Below are 16,619 nucleotides of genomic sequence, written 5' to 3'. Positions count from 1 at the left end.
GTATGGACATGGATGAATATGAACGATCATATGTAAACATCTTATTACATTCAAGCATACCATACCCACTCCACATATGCCACAGAAAGTTATAGTAGCTGCAGCTTCACCTATATAAATCTGCAAACATTAGACAGGAATTGACAGGAACTTGGCACATGTAAACAAATTTTAATATTAATTTTCCTACTACACAGGTTAAAATTTTCAGCCACATATCACCTGATTTTGGTATAAAAATCATGCTGCAGCATTATAAAGGTTATACGAATTAGGAAGAAATGTTCACTGCTACTGCATTTGGCTTTTCTCCAAATGGCTAGGGACGTAGGGGAGAAAAAAAATCACATTTAGAGAACCGGTTAATGAGAGTTATTCTCTGAAAAGTTGTATTCTGCATCATCATTTCAGAAAGTCAACATCAACGTTTATTTGGATTAGTTGCTCCCACTTATCTGCTCTAACCAGAAAATAAAAGAAAAACAAATCTATACAATTTCTTTAAAATAAAATAAGCTATAGTTTCACATGGTACTTACCAGAAATAAAAGCTCGTATTTATTAGAAACAAACAGGGCACATTTTTTCTTTGCTCTGCAAGACCATTAAAATATAATCATATGAATAAACTTAATTGCAACATGGCCTTTAGTTGACTATACCTTTCAGTCACCTACCTTTCCATATCACTTAGTAGGGTACAACTTTAAAGGGCATTAGAATTAAAATTACCTTCCGGGGACCAGTATTTTTGAGCTCCATGATGTTTATTGTATAATTTATTCTCTTTCCATTCTGGTCAAATTTTATATTTCCTGTTAGACCTTCCACCTGAACCTATGTGAAGTAAAAATGGAAATAATGGTAGCATTAAATTCGTTTATTCCATGATTGCATATTGATACCAAAAAAAAGACTGTATTTAGGTTTATCCTAAAAATTATATATCCTTAATTACTAAGATGTTTTCCTGGGGCATTAGATATAATTGACGCTGGTCTTGTAAATCTCTACAAACGAAGTCCAGTTTAGGAGGCAGAAAGATTCTTTCAGAACATTCACAGAGTATTTCATACAGACATTAATTCCAGAACTTATTCTAGAGAGACTACCTGCTTTAATGCCCTTTCTATTTCCACACCATGACCCCAGGGCACTGCTGGATTTGCAAGACAGTCTCCAGCATTTCCTCGTCTGGAGATCTCAATCCTCTGTTTACGCAAATTACGGAAAGCTTCAGTCATCACTTGAACAGCATCATAGGTCAGAGCAGATGTATACTGAAAAGGATTAAATATAATGAATTAAAAAGTGGTAAGGAGTTAAAACTTCAACACATTTTCCAAGGCTATCATTATTAATCCATTAAAGACAAAAATACATTAAAAATAAAAAGGGTGATAAAATATTCTTTGGGATTAGACCATTTTCTTGTCATTTGGGGCTCTATTTTCCCACAGGAGTCCATATATTTTAATAGAAAGTGCTTATGTACTCCATCAGGAGGAAGTGTCACTGGTACACTAATGAGTCCAAACTAGGGGTTTACAAACTTTCTCACCTTCCCTCCTAATTGCAACTGTGCAGCATCCCTGTTTGCAGCTACAGCAAGTGTTCCATAGAAATGTGATGTTTGGAAAATATTTGTTTTAGGATTTTTGAGTGATTTAGCAGCAGGAAATAAGGATGAGATCCCCCTTTTGATCACAGTCTTCATAAGAATCCATGTATAACTAGTTTATATAGGGTTAATAAATGACTACTATATGTTATAAGCTTGTCTAATGTATGCTATGGAGAGTTATAAGCAGGGCCGGCTCCAGACCCCAGTGCGCCAAGCAGGCGCGTGGGGCGGCATTGTCCCGGCAGGGAGGCATTTGGCTCTGGCAGACTTTCCGCAGTCATGCCTGCGGGAGGTCCACCGGAGCCCCGGGACGAGCGGACCTGCCGCAGGCATGACTGCGGAGGGTCCCCTCTTCCCGCGGCTCCGCTTGAGCTCCCGCAGGCATGACTGCGGCGGGTGCGCTGGTCCCGCGGCTCGGACGGAGCTCCCACACGCATGCCTGCAGATGCTCCACCGGAGCCGCGGAACCAGCGCACCCACCGCAGACACTTCTGCCCCGGCCGCGGGACCGGGGAAGGGCGGCGAGCGCGCCGCCCTGCTTGGGACGGCGTAATTTCTAGAGCCGCCCCTGGTTATAAGCACATCATTAGAAGGTTTTATAGCTACATTCCCTGGTTATATTGATCTGTTGGCCTGTTGGAATCTATAATAATTGATTAACCATTTATTAAAGCAGCTATTAATATTAATTAACCCTTTGTAAACTATAGTTAAATGGAACTCCGGTATAAAATGTGAACCATTGTTTAGCCAGACAGCTGGTCCACAGACCACCAGTAGACCATGGATCATAGTTTGGGAATCTCTGGTCTAAACTGTATTGTTAATTAGAATGTTAGCTCTCTGGGAAAGGTTTCCCCCCTATATCAGGTGCAGCAGTGAGCACATTGACAGCATGCAATAAACAACAAAAAAAATAGCAATAATAATAAGTAGGGCCCTACCAAATTCACGGTCCATTTTGGTCAATTTCATGAGCATAGGATTTTAAATCAACCACTCTCTGGCCACCCAGCTCTGAAGGCAGCACAGAAGTGAGAGAGGCAATACTGCGACCCCCTAAAATAACCTTTTGATGCCCCTGCAATTCCCTTTTGGGTCAGGACCCCATGTGAGAAACGCTGATCTCCCCTGTGAAATCTTTATAGTATAGGGCAGGGGTCAGCAACCTTTCAGAAGTGGTGTGCCGAGTCTTCATTTATTCACTCTAATTTAAGGTTTTGCATGCCAGTAATATATTTTAACACTTTTGGAAGGTCTCTTTCTATAAGTCTATAATATATAATTAAACTATTGTTGCATGTAAAGTAAATAAGGTTTTTTAAATTTATAAGAAAGCTTCATTTAAAATTAAATTAAAATGCAGAGCCCCCCAGACCGGTGGCCAGGATCCAGGTGGTGTGAGTGCCACTGAAAATCAGCTCGCATGCCACCTTCGGCACATGTGCCATAGGTTGCCTACCCCTGGTTTAGAGTAAAAGCACACAAAAGACCAGATTTCATGGGGGGAGACCAGATTTCATGGTCCATGACATGTATTTTCATGGATGTGAATTTGGTAGGGCCATAACAGTAAGATAACTTAACCCCTTACTAGCAAATAAATGAGTGCTCTGGAGGCAGGTTTATGTAAACTGAAATGGATTTACTACAGCTGAATGCAGTATTCAAGATGAGCGCATATCATCAATTCATATCTGTTATAATACTTTGATTTTACTTTCTATCCCATTCATTATACATTCTAACAGTTTATTTTTATTTTTTACCACTGCTGTCACTGAGCAGAGGCTTCCTTTTCCTTTTTTAATTTTATTTCTGTATAATTCATTTCATTATCAAGGTCTCTCGAGCATGCAGTGAATTCTGCACTATGCCATTAATACTTTATGACAGCCCTAAGTTTCATGGGATATAATGTTTGGTGTGCTTCAGGGAGTCATGTTACCATGTCCATTACTGACGGATCTTAGTTTTCATTGACTAGGAAATACAGGTAGTGTTTAAATCTCAACTCCATAGCATTATGCTATTATTATTCCTTAATATTTATACCATGATAGCAGCTAGAGCTCACAAGCCGATTTGGGTTCTATTATACTAGGCACTATACGTATGAAAATCTGTCCATTTTCTGTCCTGAAAAGTTTATAGTCCAAGAAGACATTGTTATCCAAAGAATGGAGGGAGAAGGATGCAATTGTCACTCTATATCTAGATATATGTATATAAAACTGTATCTATTTATTGCAAAACTTTTTTCTAGTAGTTATAAATATATAAACTAAGTGCCTGCTCTCCCCATCTGCCTCTCAACACATTATGAGTTGGCTGATAACCTGTAGGCAAATTGTAAAGGTGGGTTTTGAAGGAGGAGAGGGTGGTGGCCTTATAGGTCAGTTTAGGGAGAGGCAGCATAAGTGTGTCACATGTTTTTAGCTCAAGACAAAACAAAGAGTTTTGCACAGACATCTTTTGAGAGATTTGGGGAGAAGTCTGCTATCACATGCATGTATTTTATTAATCTAGGGGTAAACATTCACAATGGGTTATCTAAACTGAACAGGAAAATTCACATCTGCATCCATTGCATGGACAAATCCCACAGATTTCCTAAAGGTTTCATAGGTCATGGTGTATGAATATAAAGAAATATTCAAGTCATCGGAGTAGATTCAACCCTAGGTTCTGCCCAAAGGGTAGGTCTGGAGCAGAGAAGCTCCTATTCTTCTGGAAGATGGAAATAACTTGCAGTTCTTTAACGCCATGCCAAAACCTGCCAAGCCTAACTAATGAGGGAGTATGGTCATGGCAGGCTGGGGATGGACTGGTTCAGTCTCTTATATCTGGGCTCCTGTGGGATCCCATATACAATTTAAAGCTTCTTCCTCTTGGTGGGACTTCCAAATGAGCACACTGGTGCACACTTGCCCTCTTCAGGAGATGAATAATTCCTGGATTTTAGTGGCTCAGAGATGTGTAGTATGAGTACATTATATGTTACTCTACTCATTTCTGTCTTCATTCCACAAGCCATAAATCGAGCTGGAAGCTGATTTAATAAACTAAACTGATAGTTTTTAAAGGTACTTTCAGGAATAGTTTCTTCATCCCAGAGGTTAAGGGATGGTAAGTGGAATCTCTCTCCAAGCAGCCAGCAGGGAGTCCTGCATTTTTGCATGTGCATTTAAGGTTGAATTTTGAACCTGAAATGAGCATCCTCATAAAAGCTCAAAAAACAAAAGTGAAATACAAAAAGAACTACTTAATGGTTTCAAGCCAATCTCGTGATTTTTAGGTATCTGACACATTATTTGGAGCCCCTGAACATGGCAATACTCTTTCTGTGCAGTTTTTCACAGTAGAGGAAATGTGATATGCAAAGTTTTTAATGTAAGGAATTTTGGTTAACAACATTGTAATCAATGGCTGCAAAGGGGGAATAAAAGCTTATTAGCATTTTGTACCATCCTATCATTATTTATTCCATTCATTTTACTTGCTCTTAGCTGTATGTTTAATCTTCTATCCCTCAGAAGTATAACAAGTACTCAGGGAAAATTATGTCATTATTGGGGAGAAATGTAGTGATATCCACGAGCTAAGTGTAAAGTCCCTTTGTTTAAAACATTGCACATATACATCATTTTTAAGTGGAGGGGCTCAAAGTGATATACAACATCTTACCTCCCTGTTACATATGGAAAATTGAGAGATGGTGATCTAGTGACATTCCTATGTCGAGTTAACGGTGGAGTCAAGAACAGCACCTAGGTTTCTTGACTCTCAGACTATTTCTAGTGTTATATACTTATTTGAAATTTAGATTATGATAAGTGAAATACAAGTGTTTATGTGATGGTTACCATGATTATAAACAGGATAAGGAATATATATATAAGTACAAAAATTGTGTAAGTAGTGTCTTGATTTTCCTCTATATTGGAGGCTTCATCCTCCTCTCATTTAGGAGAGCACCCAATGGGAGTTTTATTTGGAACCAGCTTCACTGAGAGAAGAGTCAAGGCATGAGAGCAGGTCTACACTACAAGGTTAAGTTGACCTAAGTTATGCAACTCCAGCGATGTCAATAACAAACATACCTGGATTCAACATAGCTTAGGTTGACTTACTGCGGGGTCTACACTGCGCTGGGTCAACAGGAGAAATTCTCCCGTCAACTTACCTTACGCTTCTCGTTCCGGTGGAATACTGGAGTTGACAGGAGAGCGATCTGCAGTTGATTTAGCAAGTCTTCACTAGACCTGGTAAATCGACCCCCGGTGGATTGATTACCACAGAGTTGATCCCCAGTAAGTGTAGATATACCTTTATACACCAGTATAACTTCACTGACATCACTGCAGTTACTTCTGATTTGCACTGGTTTGACCACAGACTCAGGGCCTGTTTCTCTAATAGTGGTTATTTTCTTGGGTACAGTGGTAGATTTCTTTAAAAATCTTCATTTCCATGACCTCATTTGGATATTTTTTACTTTAAAAAAAAACATGAGGAGGATAACACAGACTCACAAAACATTTTCTGATGTGCTGCAGGGCACAATGACTAGATGCATTGTCCTGTACATAGGTTTCTTTCTAACTAAAGACATAAATTCACTTTCACAACTATTATTAATTCTCTCTAGCCTACATCTCTTTTGATATGGCCCCAAGAAAGAGTTATGTAGCATTCTGCCAAAATGTTTTCTATCTGCCTATATGATGGAATTATTTCCTTTGGGTAATAATGAAATAGAGAATTTTAGTGGAAGTTAAATGTTAAATAGACACCAAAATGTACACTATTATTATATAAACAGTCCATAATAATTGGAACTGGACAAAAATGGCAACTTTTTACTTCATCATAATTTTCATGAAAAAATTAAAAATAGTTGTGAAAACAGCAAAATGTAATAAGCATTATCCCAATGAGATCTAACATGCAGGAAACTCTACTGACTGTATCTTATGTTTTTCTATGAAATATGACGTACACGTACATGACATGAAGAGTGAACAGAAATATTTCTATCTACAAAATGAAAGTCATCTCTTGCAAAGAGTCAGCAGATGGTCTCTGCACCATTTAAATCCAACTTACGCTCTATTTTTAAAAAGTGTAAGTACATATATTAGACAGGCCACATATTAATAAACATTTTGATTATAGTCAACCCAGATGAATCATAAAGTGAAGATAATATGAAGTAATCCAAGGCTCCCATGTTGAAGATAAATAAATGTGCAGTCTCCAATGCAGAAGCCAACATTGTGTGAACCTTCATAACTCTAATGCTTGCCTGGTCACTCAGAAGGTATAGATAATTAAATAGTCTATTATAGACTAATTAATTTTATTTATATGTTTGGACTTCCAGCCTAGTCAGGCATATACAATTGAAAAGGACACATCCACTTAATAATCATACTTTGACATGATATTTTTATCTAGTATTATTATATGGCACACCTATGATTACTGAAAATGAAAGATTAAAGAAACATAATATGTTTCTCTATTTTTTCCAGTATATGTACTTTGTGAATTTGACAGCACTTAGTGTATAGTGTGTTTCATAGTTTCCCCTGTATAGTTGATTACTCAAAGTTCCCTGTTGTTCATGTAGGTCTGTCACATAATAGGGAGAGAAAAAATATTTTTAAAATAGTAAATTGTGATTGTAAACCTCAAAAGCTGGCAGCAGTATTCAGGGACAGGTGATGTATCTGAAGCTCTTTTCGTCTTTAAATTCACTAGATTTCAGTTTGATGGTGTTCCTTTATATACATTGCCCAATGATGTTTTCTAATTCAAGGTGCAGCATTTCCTTTCCTTTTTCATAGACTCTAGGATTGGAAGGGACCTCGAGAGGTCATCGAGTCCAGTCCCCTGCCCTCATGGCAGGACCAAATACTGTCTAGTCTTTTCTACATAGTTAACATGGAATTCATTAGGCTAAACAAAACCATCAGTCTATCAAGTTTGGTATTCTTCTTCTAGAAGTGACCAATACCCAAAGCTCCAATGGAAGGCAAAACCTCATCATAAATCCCCATGAATACATGGTGGGTTGTCTGTTTTAATGTTCATAGATTCATAGTTTTGAAGCCATATAATCTGATGGCTTGTATAGCAGAGGCCATAGAAGCATCCAGTTATTCTTGTACTGAGTCCAATAATTTGTTTTTGACTAATGTGTATATTTAAAGGCATCTAATCTGAAGACCTCAAGGGATGGAGAATCCATCAATTCCCTGGTAGTTTGTTCCAATGGTTATTTACCCTTACTATTAAATATTTGTGCCTGTTTTCCAATTCGAATTTTAAACCTCTATAAGATGTAACTAGGTAGCAAATATTTTATTTTGTTATTAGTGCTCACATTTAATCTACATATATGTTAATCAGATGGCTCAAAGGGGATAAAGAAACACACATTCATAGAGAACAGGTAGGTCAGGTCAATCTTTTCCAACATGCTGGGATGTAATGAGTCTACTAAATGTTTCACAGTAAATTTAAGAAGCACACAGAAATACAAACAAGCATATATGAAAAGGAAACAAATGCAGTGAGCAATAGAATTCTGTGTTCTTGTGTCTCTGGAGGTTGTCCTGGGTATGTGGTCCTCCAGCTTATTGCACAAGGCTAGCTATTTTTTCACTGGACTATTGTATCTTCCATTGTTTTACTTCTAGTTATTTGCTAAACTAGACAAATTAATTTGAATAGAAAAGTTTGACAGTATAATGGGCTCCTGCTTTGATAATGAATGCTTCAGCTTAGCCTTGCCTTTGGGTTTATGTTCTATAAAATCCCTCCGCTGAGTTTGGATATTTATATTTCAACAAGGGACTATTACACTGGTGCAATGTTATATTTCATTTGGCAAAAGCTGCAAAATGGTTGTGTTATAGTACTTTGCACTTCTATGACACTTTTTCATCCAAGGATCTCAAAGCACTATACATATGTGGGTAAGTTTCCAAACAAGTTTTATATTCACTAGACACAAAAATGTTACGCAGACAAAATCTCTGCCAGTATGACTACACTGCAGTAAAACAAACTAATGATAAAAAAATAATAAGCCCCAACCAGACAAAAAAAAAACCCAACCCAAAATCCTGCAGCAGTGAGTCTCAGAGCCCAGGCCAATTGACTTGGGGTAGTGGGACTTGTGATATAGGCTCTCAGACCTTGTGTGGGGGGAACATCTCAGAACCAGGGCTCCAGCCTGAGCAGGAACATCTCCACTGCCATTTTTAGCCTTGCAGCAGAAGCCTGAGGCAGATGACCCAGGCTCTGAGACTCATTTCTCATTTTTCTCATTTTTTGTCCTCTATAGATATATCCTAAGATTAGGGTTCACATGTTTCAGGTTGAGATTTTCAAAGGAGCCTAGAGGAGTTAGGCACCCAACACTCTCTTTCTGTGGAAAATGGGTCCTTAGCTCCCTTAGGAGTCAATGGGGGAGTCAATGGGAGCTTGGTATCTAACCTCTTTAGGCCCCTTGGAAAAGCCCACCCTTAATTAACAGATTCTTGAGGTATTTTGGAAATGATGGTGTTACTGAAAGATGCACATATAACTTAAACAGACATGGGCACGTTCAATAAGCCTGAAATGAAAACTAACCCAATAGGACTTACTCAGATTTAAAAGACACCTCCTCTTTTTATCATCTAGACACATGGACTGAAATTCTTTTCTCCCTTGCAATAAACCTTAGAGAGCATTGGAAAGCAATCTGAATGAAAATAAGATCCTATTAGATACTCCAATTTATATATTGCATTTTGGGGGGTTAGTCTGTTCTCTGCTGCTCTGAAATGATTCTTTCAAGCTCATTTGGATTCTGCTTTAATTGTTCCTGCTGACCTATATTAATTTAAGCCAGGAAAAATACACCAATATATGTAAAGTTCCTAACCCTCGCAAGTTCCCCTGTGATACCCTGCACAGTGTCATGGCAGGGCTTGGTAATGTAAATAATTATTTTAAATATAAACAATAGAGCTGGTCAGCTACTGCACTAGCAGTGTCACAAATGCTCAATGTTCATATTGCAAGCGGCAGTTTGATTTGATCATGATCATACCCCTTTTCATTTGCTGTGTGTCAGTATTAGCATTAATGAGTTTGTGTTCCTATGGGTGTTTGGCAACAGTTGTACTTTGTATGGAATATGGTCGGGGCAGCTCCAGGCCCCAGCATGCCAAGCGCGTGCTTGCGGCGGCATGCCGCGGGGGGCGCTCTGCCGGTGGCTGGGAGGGCGGCATGCCTGCAGAGGGTCCGCTGGTCCCGCAGCTCCGGTGGACCTCCTGCAGGCGTGCCTGCGGAGGGTCCGCTGGTCCCGTGGCTTCGGTGGAGCCGCGGGAGTAGCGGACCGTCCGCCTGCGGGAGGTCCACCGGAGCCGCAGGACTGGCGACCGGCAGAGCGCCCCCTGCGGCATGCTGCCATGCTTGGGGCAGCAAAATGTCTAGAGCCGCCCCTGAATATGGTTCTCCATCCAAAGTGTAAAAAAGGCTTTATGCAAGGGAACTATGGGAATATTTGGGGGAAATCGTGGTGCAAAACACCTATGCATCTTGGCTACTAATGGGCAAAACTCAAATGCCAAGGAAATTTGGTGTAGTTACATAAGCCCCCAAAAGGTTGACGGAATTCCATTCCTCTTTGATCTGTAAATTGGGATGGAGCTCTTGTGAGAACACACATTCAGGCGTTCTCGCTGGTTTGTAAATCCCAGGGCAGCAATTTTTCAGGCAGAACATCAATATTTCCATTCCCAGTCCCAAACAAAAGCAGAAAATAGAAATGAATAAAAATCAAAACATAATACTAACTGAAAAAATTTCAAGTATTAAAAAAGTTTCAATTCTGGGGATGGTCAGAGATTCAGGTCAATACTTACTTTATCTGAACTGATTCATCTAGCCTTAATTAATGCTAGTTTCTACGGGGAGAAATTCAGATCCAGACTGATTTTCATTAAAAGTGTTTTTTCTAATGGAATTACAGCTGACCTTAAGCTACAGAGATACCAAAAGCAGCTGTAATGTGGTTATTACTATTTGCTTATATAACAACATGGGTACACAGAATACTGCAGGATAGGAGAACTGAGTGCCAAACACATAACAGGTACCCTGCTTTGAAATGCTGACATATTCTTAAAGGCAAAAGCTGGTAGAGAAGAGCAAGTAATGTGCAGAAAGTAGGGCTATCGATTAATCATAGTTAAATCACCCGATTAACTTAAAAAAATTAATTGTGATTAATCAATAAACAATAGCATACTAATTGAAATTTATTAAATATTTTGTATGTTTTTCTACATTTTCATATATATTGTATTCTGCGTTGTAACTGCAAAGTGTATATTATTTTTATTACAAATATTTGTACTGTAAAAATAATAAACAAAAGAAATAGTATTTTTCAATTCACCTCATACAAGTACTGTAGTGCAATCTCTTTATCGTGATAGTGCAACTTACAAATGTAGATTATTTTTGGTACATAAGTGCACTCAAAAAAAAAACAACAGTGTAAAACTTGAGAGCCTACACGTCCACTCAGTCCTACTTCTTGTTCAGCCAACTGCTAAGACAAACAAATGTGTTTACATTTGTGGGAGACAGTTCTACCAGCTTCTTATTTACAATGTTACCAGAAAGTGAGAACAGACATTTGCAAGGTACTTTTGTAGCTGGCATTGCAAGATATTTATGTGTCAGATATGCTAAACATTCGTATGCCCCTTCATGCTTCGGCCACCATTCTAGAGGACATGCTTCCATGCTGATGACGCTCATTAAAAAAATAATGCATTAATTAAATTTGTGACTGAACTCCTTGAGGGAGAACTGTATGTTCCCTGCTCTGTTTTACCCGCATTCTGCCATATATTTCATGTTATAGCAGTCTCAGATGATGACCCAGCAAATGTTGTTCATTGTAAGAACACTTTCACTGCAAATTTAACAAAACACAAAGCAGGTACCAATGTGAGATTTCTAAAGATAGCTACAGCACTCAACCCAAGGTTTAAGAATCTGAAGTGCCTTCCAAAATCTGAGAGGGACAAGGTGTGGAGCATGCTTTCAGAAGTCTTAAAAGAGCAATACTCTAATCCAGAAACTACAGAACCCAAACCACCAAAAAAGAAAAATCAACCTTTTGCTGGTGGCATCTGACTCAGTTAATGAAAATGAACATGTATTGGTCCACATTGCTTTGGATTGTTATTGAGCAGAACCCGTCATCAGCATAGACGCATGGCCCCTTGAATGGTGGTTGAAGCATGAAGGGACATATGAATCTTTAGTGCATCTGGCACGTAAATATCTTGCGACGCCGGCTACAACAGTGCCATGAGAATACCTGTTCTCACTTTCAGGTGACACTGTAAACAAGAAGCGGGCAGCATTATCTCCTGCAAATGTAAAGAAACTTGTTTGCTGAACGATTGGCTGAACAAGTAGGAGGACTGAGTGGACTTGCAGGCTCTAAAATTGTACATTGTTTATTTTTGAATGCAGTTATTTTTGTTCATAATTCTACATTTGTCAGTTCAACTTTTATGATAAAGAGATTGCACTACAGTGCTTATTTTAGGTGAATTGAAAAAATACTATTTCTTTTGTTTTTTTACAATGCAAATACTTGTAATCAAAAATAAATAAAGTGAGCACTGTACACTTTGTATTCTGTGTTGTAATTGAAATCAATATATTTGGAAACTTAGAAAACATCCAAAATATTTAAATAAGTGGTATTATATTATTGTTTAACAGTGCGATTAATCATGCAATTAATTGCAATTATTTTTTTAATCGCGTGATTAATTGCGATTAAGTTTCTTAATTGCTTGACAGCCCTAGCATAAACAAAGAGATATTTCTTTATAATATTTGGAATGTGTCACAGAACAAAATACGATGTGGGAGGTGGTCAGCAGAGAAAAGGAAAATAAGAATGGACATGTTTTAAAAAAAACAAGGAGTTGAGATGATCCTAGAATGCATAAAGTTAAATGGGATGTGGATCCACCAAAACTTCAGATCTCTTTGCACCCAATAGACTATGCCTTTCACCCTCAGCCTGCATGCAAATGATGGAATTTGTTTTACACCTGTCACCAGTTATGGACTTATTGGAGAAATTGATGAGTGAGGATCTATGGTCTGAGTGATGCAGCATGGCAGATTAGAGGATCACCATTTTAAAAGCCTTCTGGCTTTAACATCTATGAATACCATGGTATCCGAGTACTTCCCCCCACAAGCATAGAAAGACTCTTGTCTTTTTCCTACTCCTAAGTCCTTGATTTTCCTTTCATAGAAGCACCTATGCTTACTTACACAGATAGGTGGATGAAATTATTCAAAAGTGTGCAATGCCACTTCCTGCTACTGTGGATCCAATTTACTGCTTTGTCCAAGCCTTCCCTGATCATGGAGTAAGGATCTCAAACATCCAGTCTTAATCAGCAGGTGAGATGATTTAATGATGTTTGTTCAGAGAACTAAGTTAAATTCCATTCGCTGCTGAGATAGGCATTTATTTTTCTGCTGCTACAGTAAATCATTTATACACAATCTAGAGTCAATTCAATCTTGAAGCAGACACGAAGGTTTACAAGACATCTACTCAGTGCAGTTAAAAATAAATAGTATCTGAACTTTGCTATTAAAACAGTGCCTCATGTCTATGACCTTTTATCTAAATGTATTATACGATACAGGACTATAACAATATTTTTATCCCTTGATACACTTCTTACTGAACAAGAACAATGTGTCAAGTGTTAAAATAAAGCAGTGCACAGGTTGTTACAGTTTTTAACGCAACTCTTTACTCAGCATCCCCTTTTCTACCATATAACTACAACACACTTATATTTAATACAAAAAAATGTGTTCTCCCTTGAGGCTCCTTTCCCTTTCCCCAAAATTCCCCTTATCGTAGGTCTGTTCTAAAGCAAGGACATGAAACAATGAGCAAAGCATGAATTTACTGTAGCCTTGCAAACATGTAAAAGATGTAGCTAGCAGAAAAGAGATAGTAGGATAGTAAACAAGGTGTGATAGCTTGCAGCTGTGGTCTAGCAGATAGAGAAGTGTGTGAACAGCTCATGATCTAGATGGGGATGAGCTACAAAAATCAGTAGACCAACCATAAAACATGTGATGTACTAACCAACAGTATTAAGTATAAGTGCATATATAAGATGATTCATGATTATGTACACTGGAGTGGGGTATACCCTGTACCCACCCTACACTTGAGCCCGATCAACTCAAGTGTGGTTTGACTGTATGCCAGTAAAGAAACCACAGTGAGTTCAGAGTCAAGCTGAGTTCGTGGTGACCGATTGGATAAAGCAGGGGTGGCCAACCTGAGCCTGAGAAGGAACCAGAATTTAACAAATGTACATTGCCAAAGAGTCACAGTAATAGGTCAGCAGCTCCCATCAGCTCCCCCACCCCCGATCCCAGTGCCTCCCGCCCACCGATCAGCACCTCCCCCTCCCTCCTTGTACCTCCCGATCAGCTGTTTTGTGGTGTGCAGGAGGCTTGGAGGGGGGGAGAGGAGCGAGAGCACTGCAGACTCAGGGGAGGTAGCGAGAAGGAGTGGAGTGGGGGCAGGGCCTGTGGCAGAGCCAGGGGTTGAGCAGTGAGCACTCTCCAGCACATTGCAAAGTTGGTGCCTGTAGCTCCAGCCTCAGAGTTGGTGCCTATACAAGGAGCCACATATGAACTTCTGATGAGCTGCATGTGGCTCCAGAGCCACAGGTTGGCCACCCCATGGATAAGGTCTCAGAGGCTACTGAGTATATAAGGTCTCAGAAGCCACCACATCATACTCCTGAGCCTCTAAGGCCTCAGAGGCTACTCCAACAATTATGAGGTCTTGCAAGGAATTGAGCTTCCTCCCACCTCCCCAAAAAGTCTAAATAGTGTAAATAATAACAAATAGCACTTTTCATGCACTGATCTCAAAGCACTTTACAAAAGGAAGTATGTGCCATTATTTGCATTTTCTAGATGAGGAAACAGAGTCATAGAAAGAGGAAACATCAGTAGCAAAGCCAGAAAAAGAACAAAGGTCAACCCTAATTTACTGTAAACAATAGAGAACATATTCTTTTGGATCATCATTGCATGGATGCATAAAATCTCCTTCCTGAAACACAAATTCCTGTACAAGAATCTGACACATCAGAAAATGGCAGACAAATAAACAGTGACAAGTTTTTAAAGTGCTTGTACACAAATGCTAGAAGTCTAAATAATAAGATGGGTGAACTAGAGTGTCTCGTATTAAGGAGGATATTGATATAATAGGCATCACAGAAACCTGTTGGAGTGGAGACAATCAATAGGACACAATCAATCTGGGGCACAAAATATATTGGAAGGACATAACAGGTCATGCCAGGGGAAGGTAGAGAGGGAGAATGGCACTATATGTGAAAGAAAATGTAGAATCGAATGAAGCAAAAATCTTAAATGAATCCACATGTTCCATAGAATCTGTATGGATAGTAATTCCATGCTCTAATAAGACTGAAACATTAGGGATCTATTATCGACCACCTGACCAGGACAGTGATAGTGATGATGAAATGCTAAGGGTGATTTGAGAGGCTATCAAAATATAGAACTCAATAATAGTGGGGGATTTCAATTATCCCCATAATGACTGGGTACATGTCATCTCAGGACGAAATGCAGAGACAAAATTTCTCGATACTTTAAAAGACTGCTTCTTGGAGCAGCTGGTACAGGAACCCACAAGGAGGAGAGGCAATTCTCAATTTAGTCCTGAGTGGAGCGCAGGATCTGGTCCAAGAGGTAACTATAACAGGACTGCTTTGGAAATAGTGACCATAATATAATACCATTTAACATTCCTGTGATGGGAAGAACACCTTAACAGCCCAACACTGTGGCATTTAATTTCAGAAAGGGGAACTATGCAAAAATGAGGAGGTTAGTTAAACAGAAATTAAAAGGTACAGTGACTAGAGTGAAATCCCTGTATGGACACTTTTCAAAGACACCATAATAGAGGCCCAACTTAAATGTATACCCCAAATTAAAAAATACAGTAAAAGAACTAAAAAAGAGCTACCATGGCTTAACAACCACGTAAAAGCAGCAGTGAGAGATAAAAAGGCATCTTTTAAAAAGCGGAAGTCAAATCCTAGTGAGGTAAACAGAAAGGAGCATTAACACTGATAAATTATGTTTAAAAATGTAATAAGAAATGCCAAAAAGGAGTTTGAAGAACAGCTAGCTAAAAACTCAAAAGGTAATAACAAAATGTTTTTTAAGTATATCAGAAGCAGGAAGCCTGCTGAACAACCAGTGGGGCCCCTGGACGATCGAGATACAAAAGGAGGACTTAAAGACAATAAAGTCATTGTGGAGAAACTAAATGGATTCTTTGCTTCATGGCTGAGGATGTTAGGGAGATTCCCAAACCTGAGGCATCCTTTGTAGGTGACAAATCTGAGCAATTGTCACAGATTGAAGTGTCACTAGAGGAGGTTTTGGAATTAATTGATAAATTTAACAGTAACAAATCACCGGGACCAGATGGCATTCACCCAAGAGTTCTGAAAGAACTCAAATGTGAAATTGCGGAACTATTAACTATGGTTTGTAACCTGTCCTTTAAATTGGCTTTGGTACCCAATGACTGGATGATAGCTAATGTAATGCCAATATTTTAAATGGGCTCTAGAGGTGATCCCAGCAATTACAGACCAGTAAGTCTAATGTCAGCAGGCAAATCACTTGAAATAATAGTAAAGAATAAATTTGTCAGACACATAGAAGAACATAAATTGTTGGGCAAAAGTCAACATGGTTTCTGTAAAGGGAAATCATGTCTTACTAATCTATTAGAGTTCTTTGAAGGGGTCAACAAACATGTGGACAAGGGGGATCCAGTGGACATAGTGTACTT

At 38.8% G+C, this 16,619-nt stretch overlaps 1 protein-coding gene across 1 annotated transcript in view; it reads right to left on the bottom strand.

Moving 5' to 3' along the window:
• GRIA2 (glutamate ionotropic receptor AMPA type subunit 2) overlaps positions 1-16,619 on the bottom strand; it is a 128,450-nt gene that overhangs the window by 31,395 nt on the left and 80,436 nt on the right. Inside the window, 2 exon segments of the mRNA XM_039540276.1 lie at positions 733-837; positions 1,113-1,280. Of these exon segments, the coding sequence (XP_039396210.1) occupies positions 733-837; positions 1,113-1,280 (273 nt within the window).

Source organism: Mauremys reevesii, linkage group 5, assembly GCF_016161935.1.
Source record: "Mauremys reevesii isolate NIE-2019 linkage group 5, ASM1616193v1, whole genome shotgun sequence".
NCBI classification, from domain to species: domain Eukaryota; kingdom Metazoa; phylum Chordata; order Testudines; family Geoemydidae; genus Mauremys; species Mauremys reevesii.
This window is presented reverse-complemented; position numbering and strand designations above follow the sequence as displayed.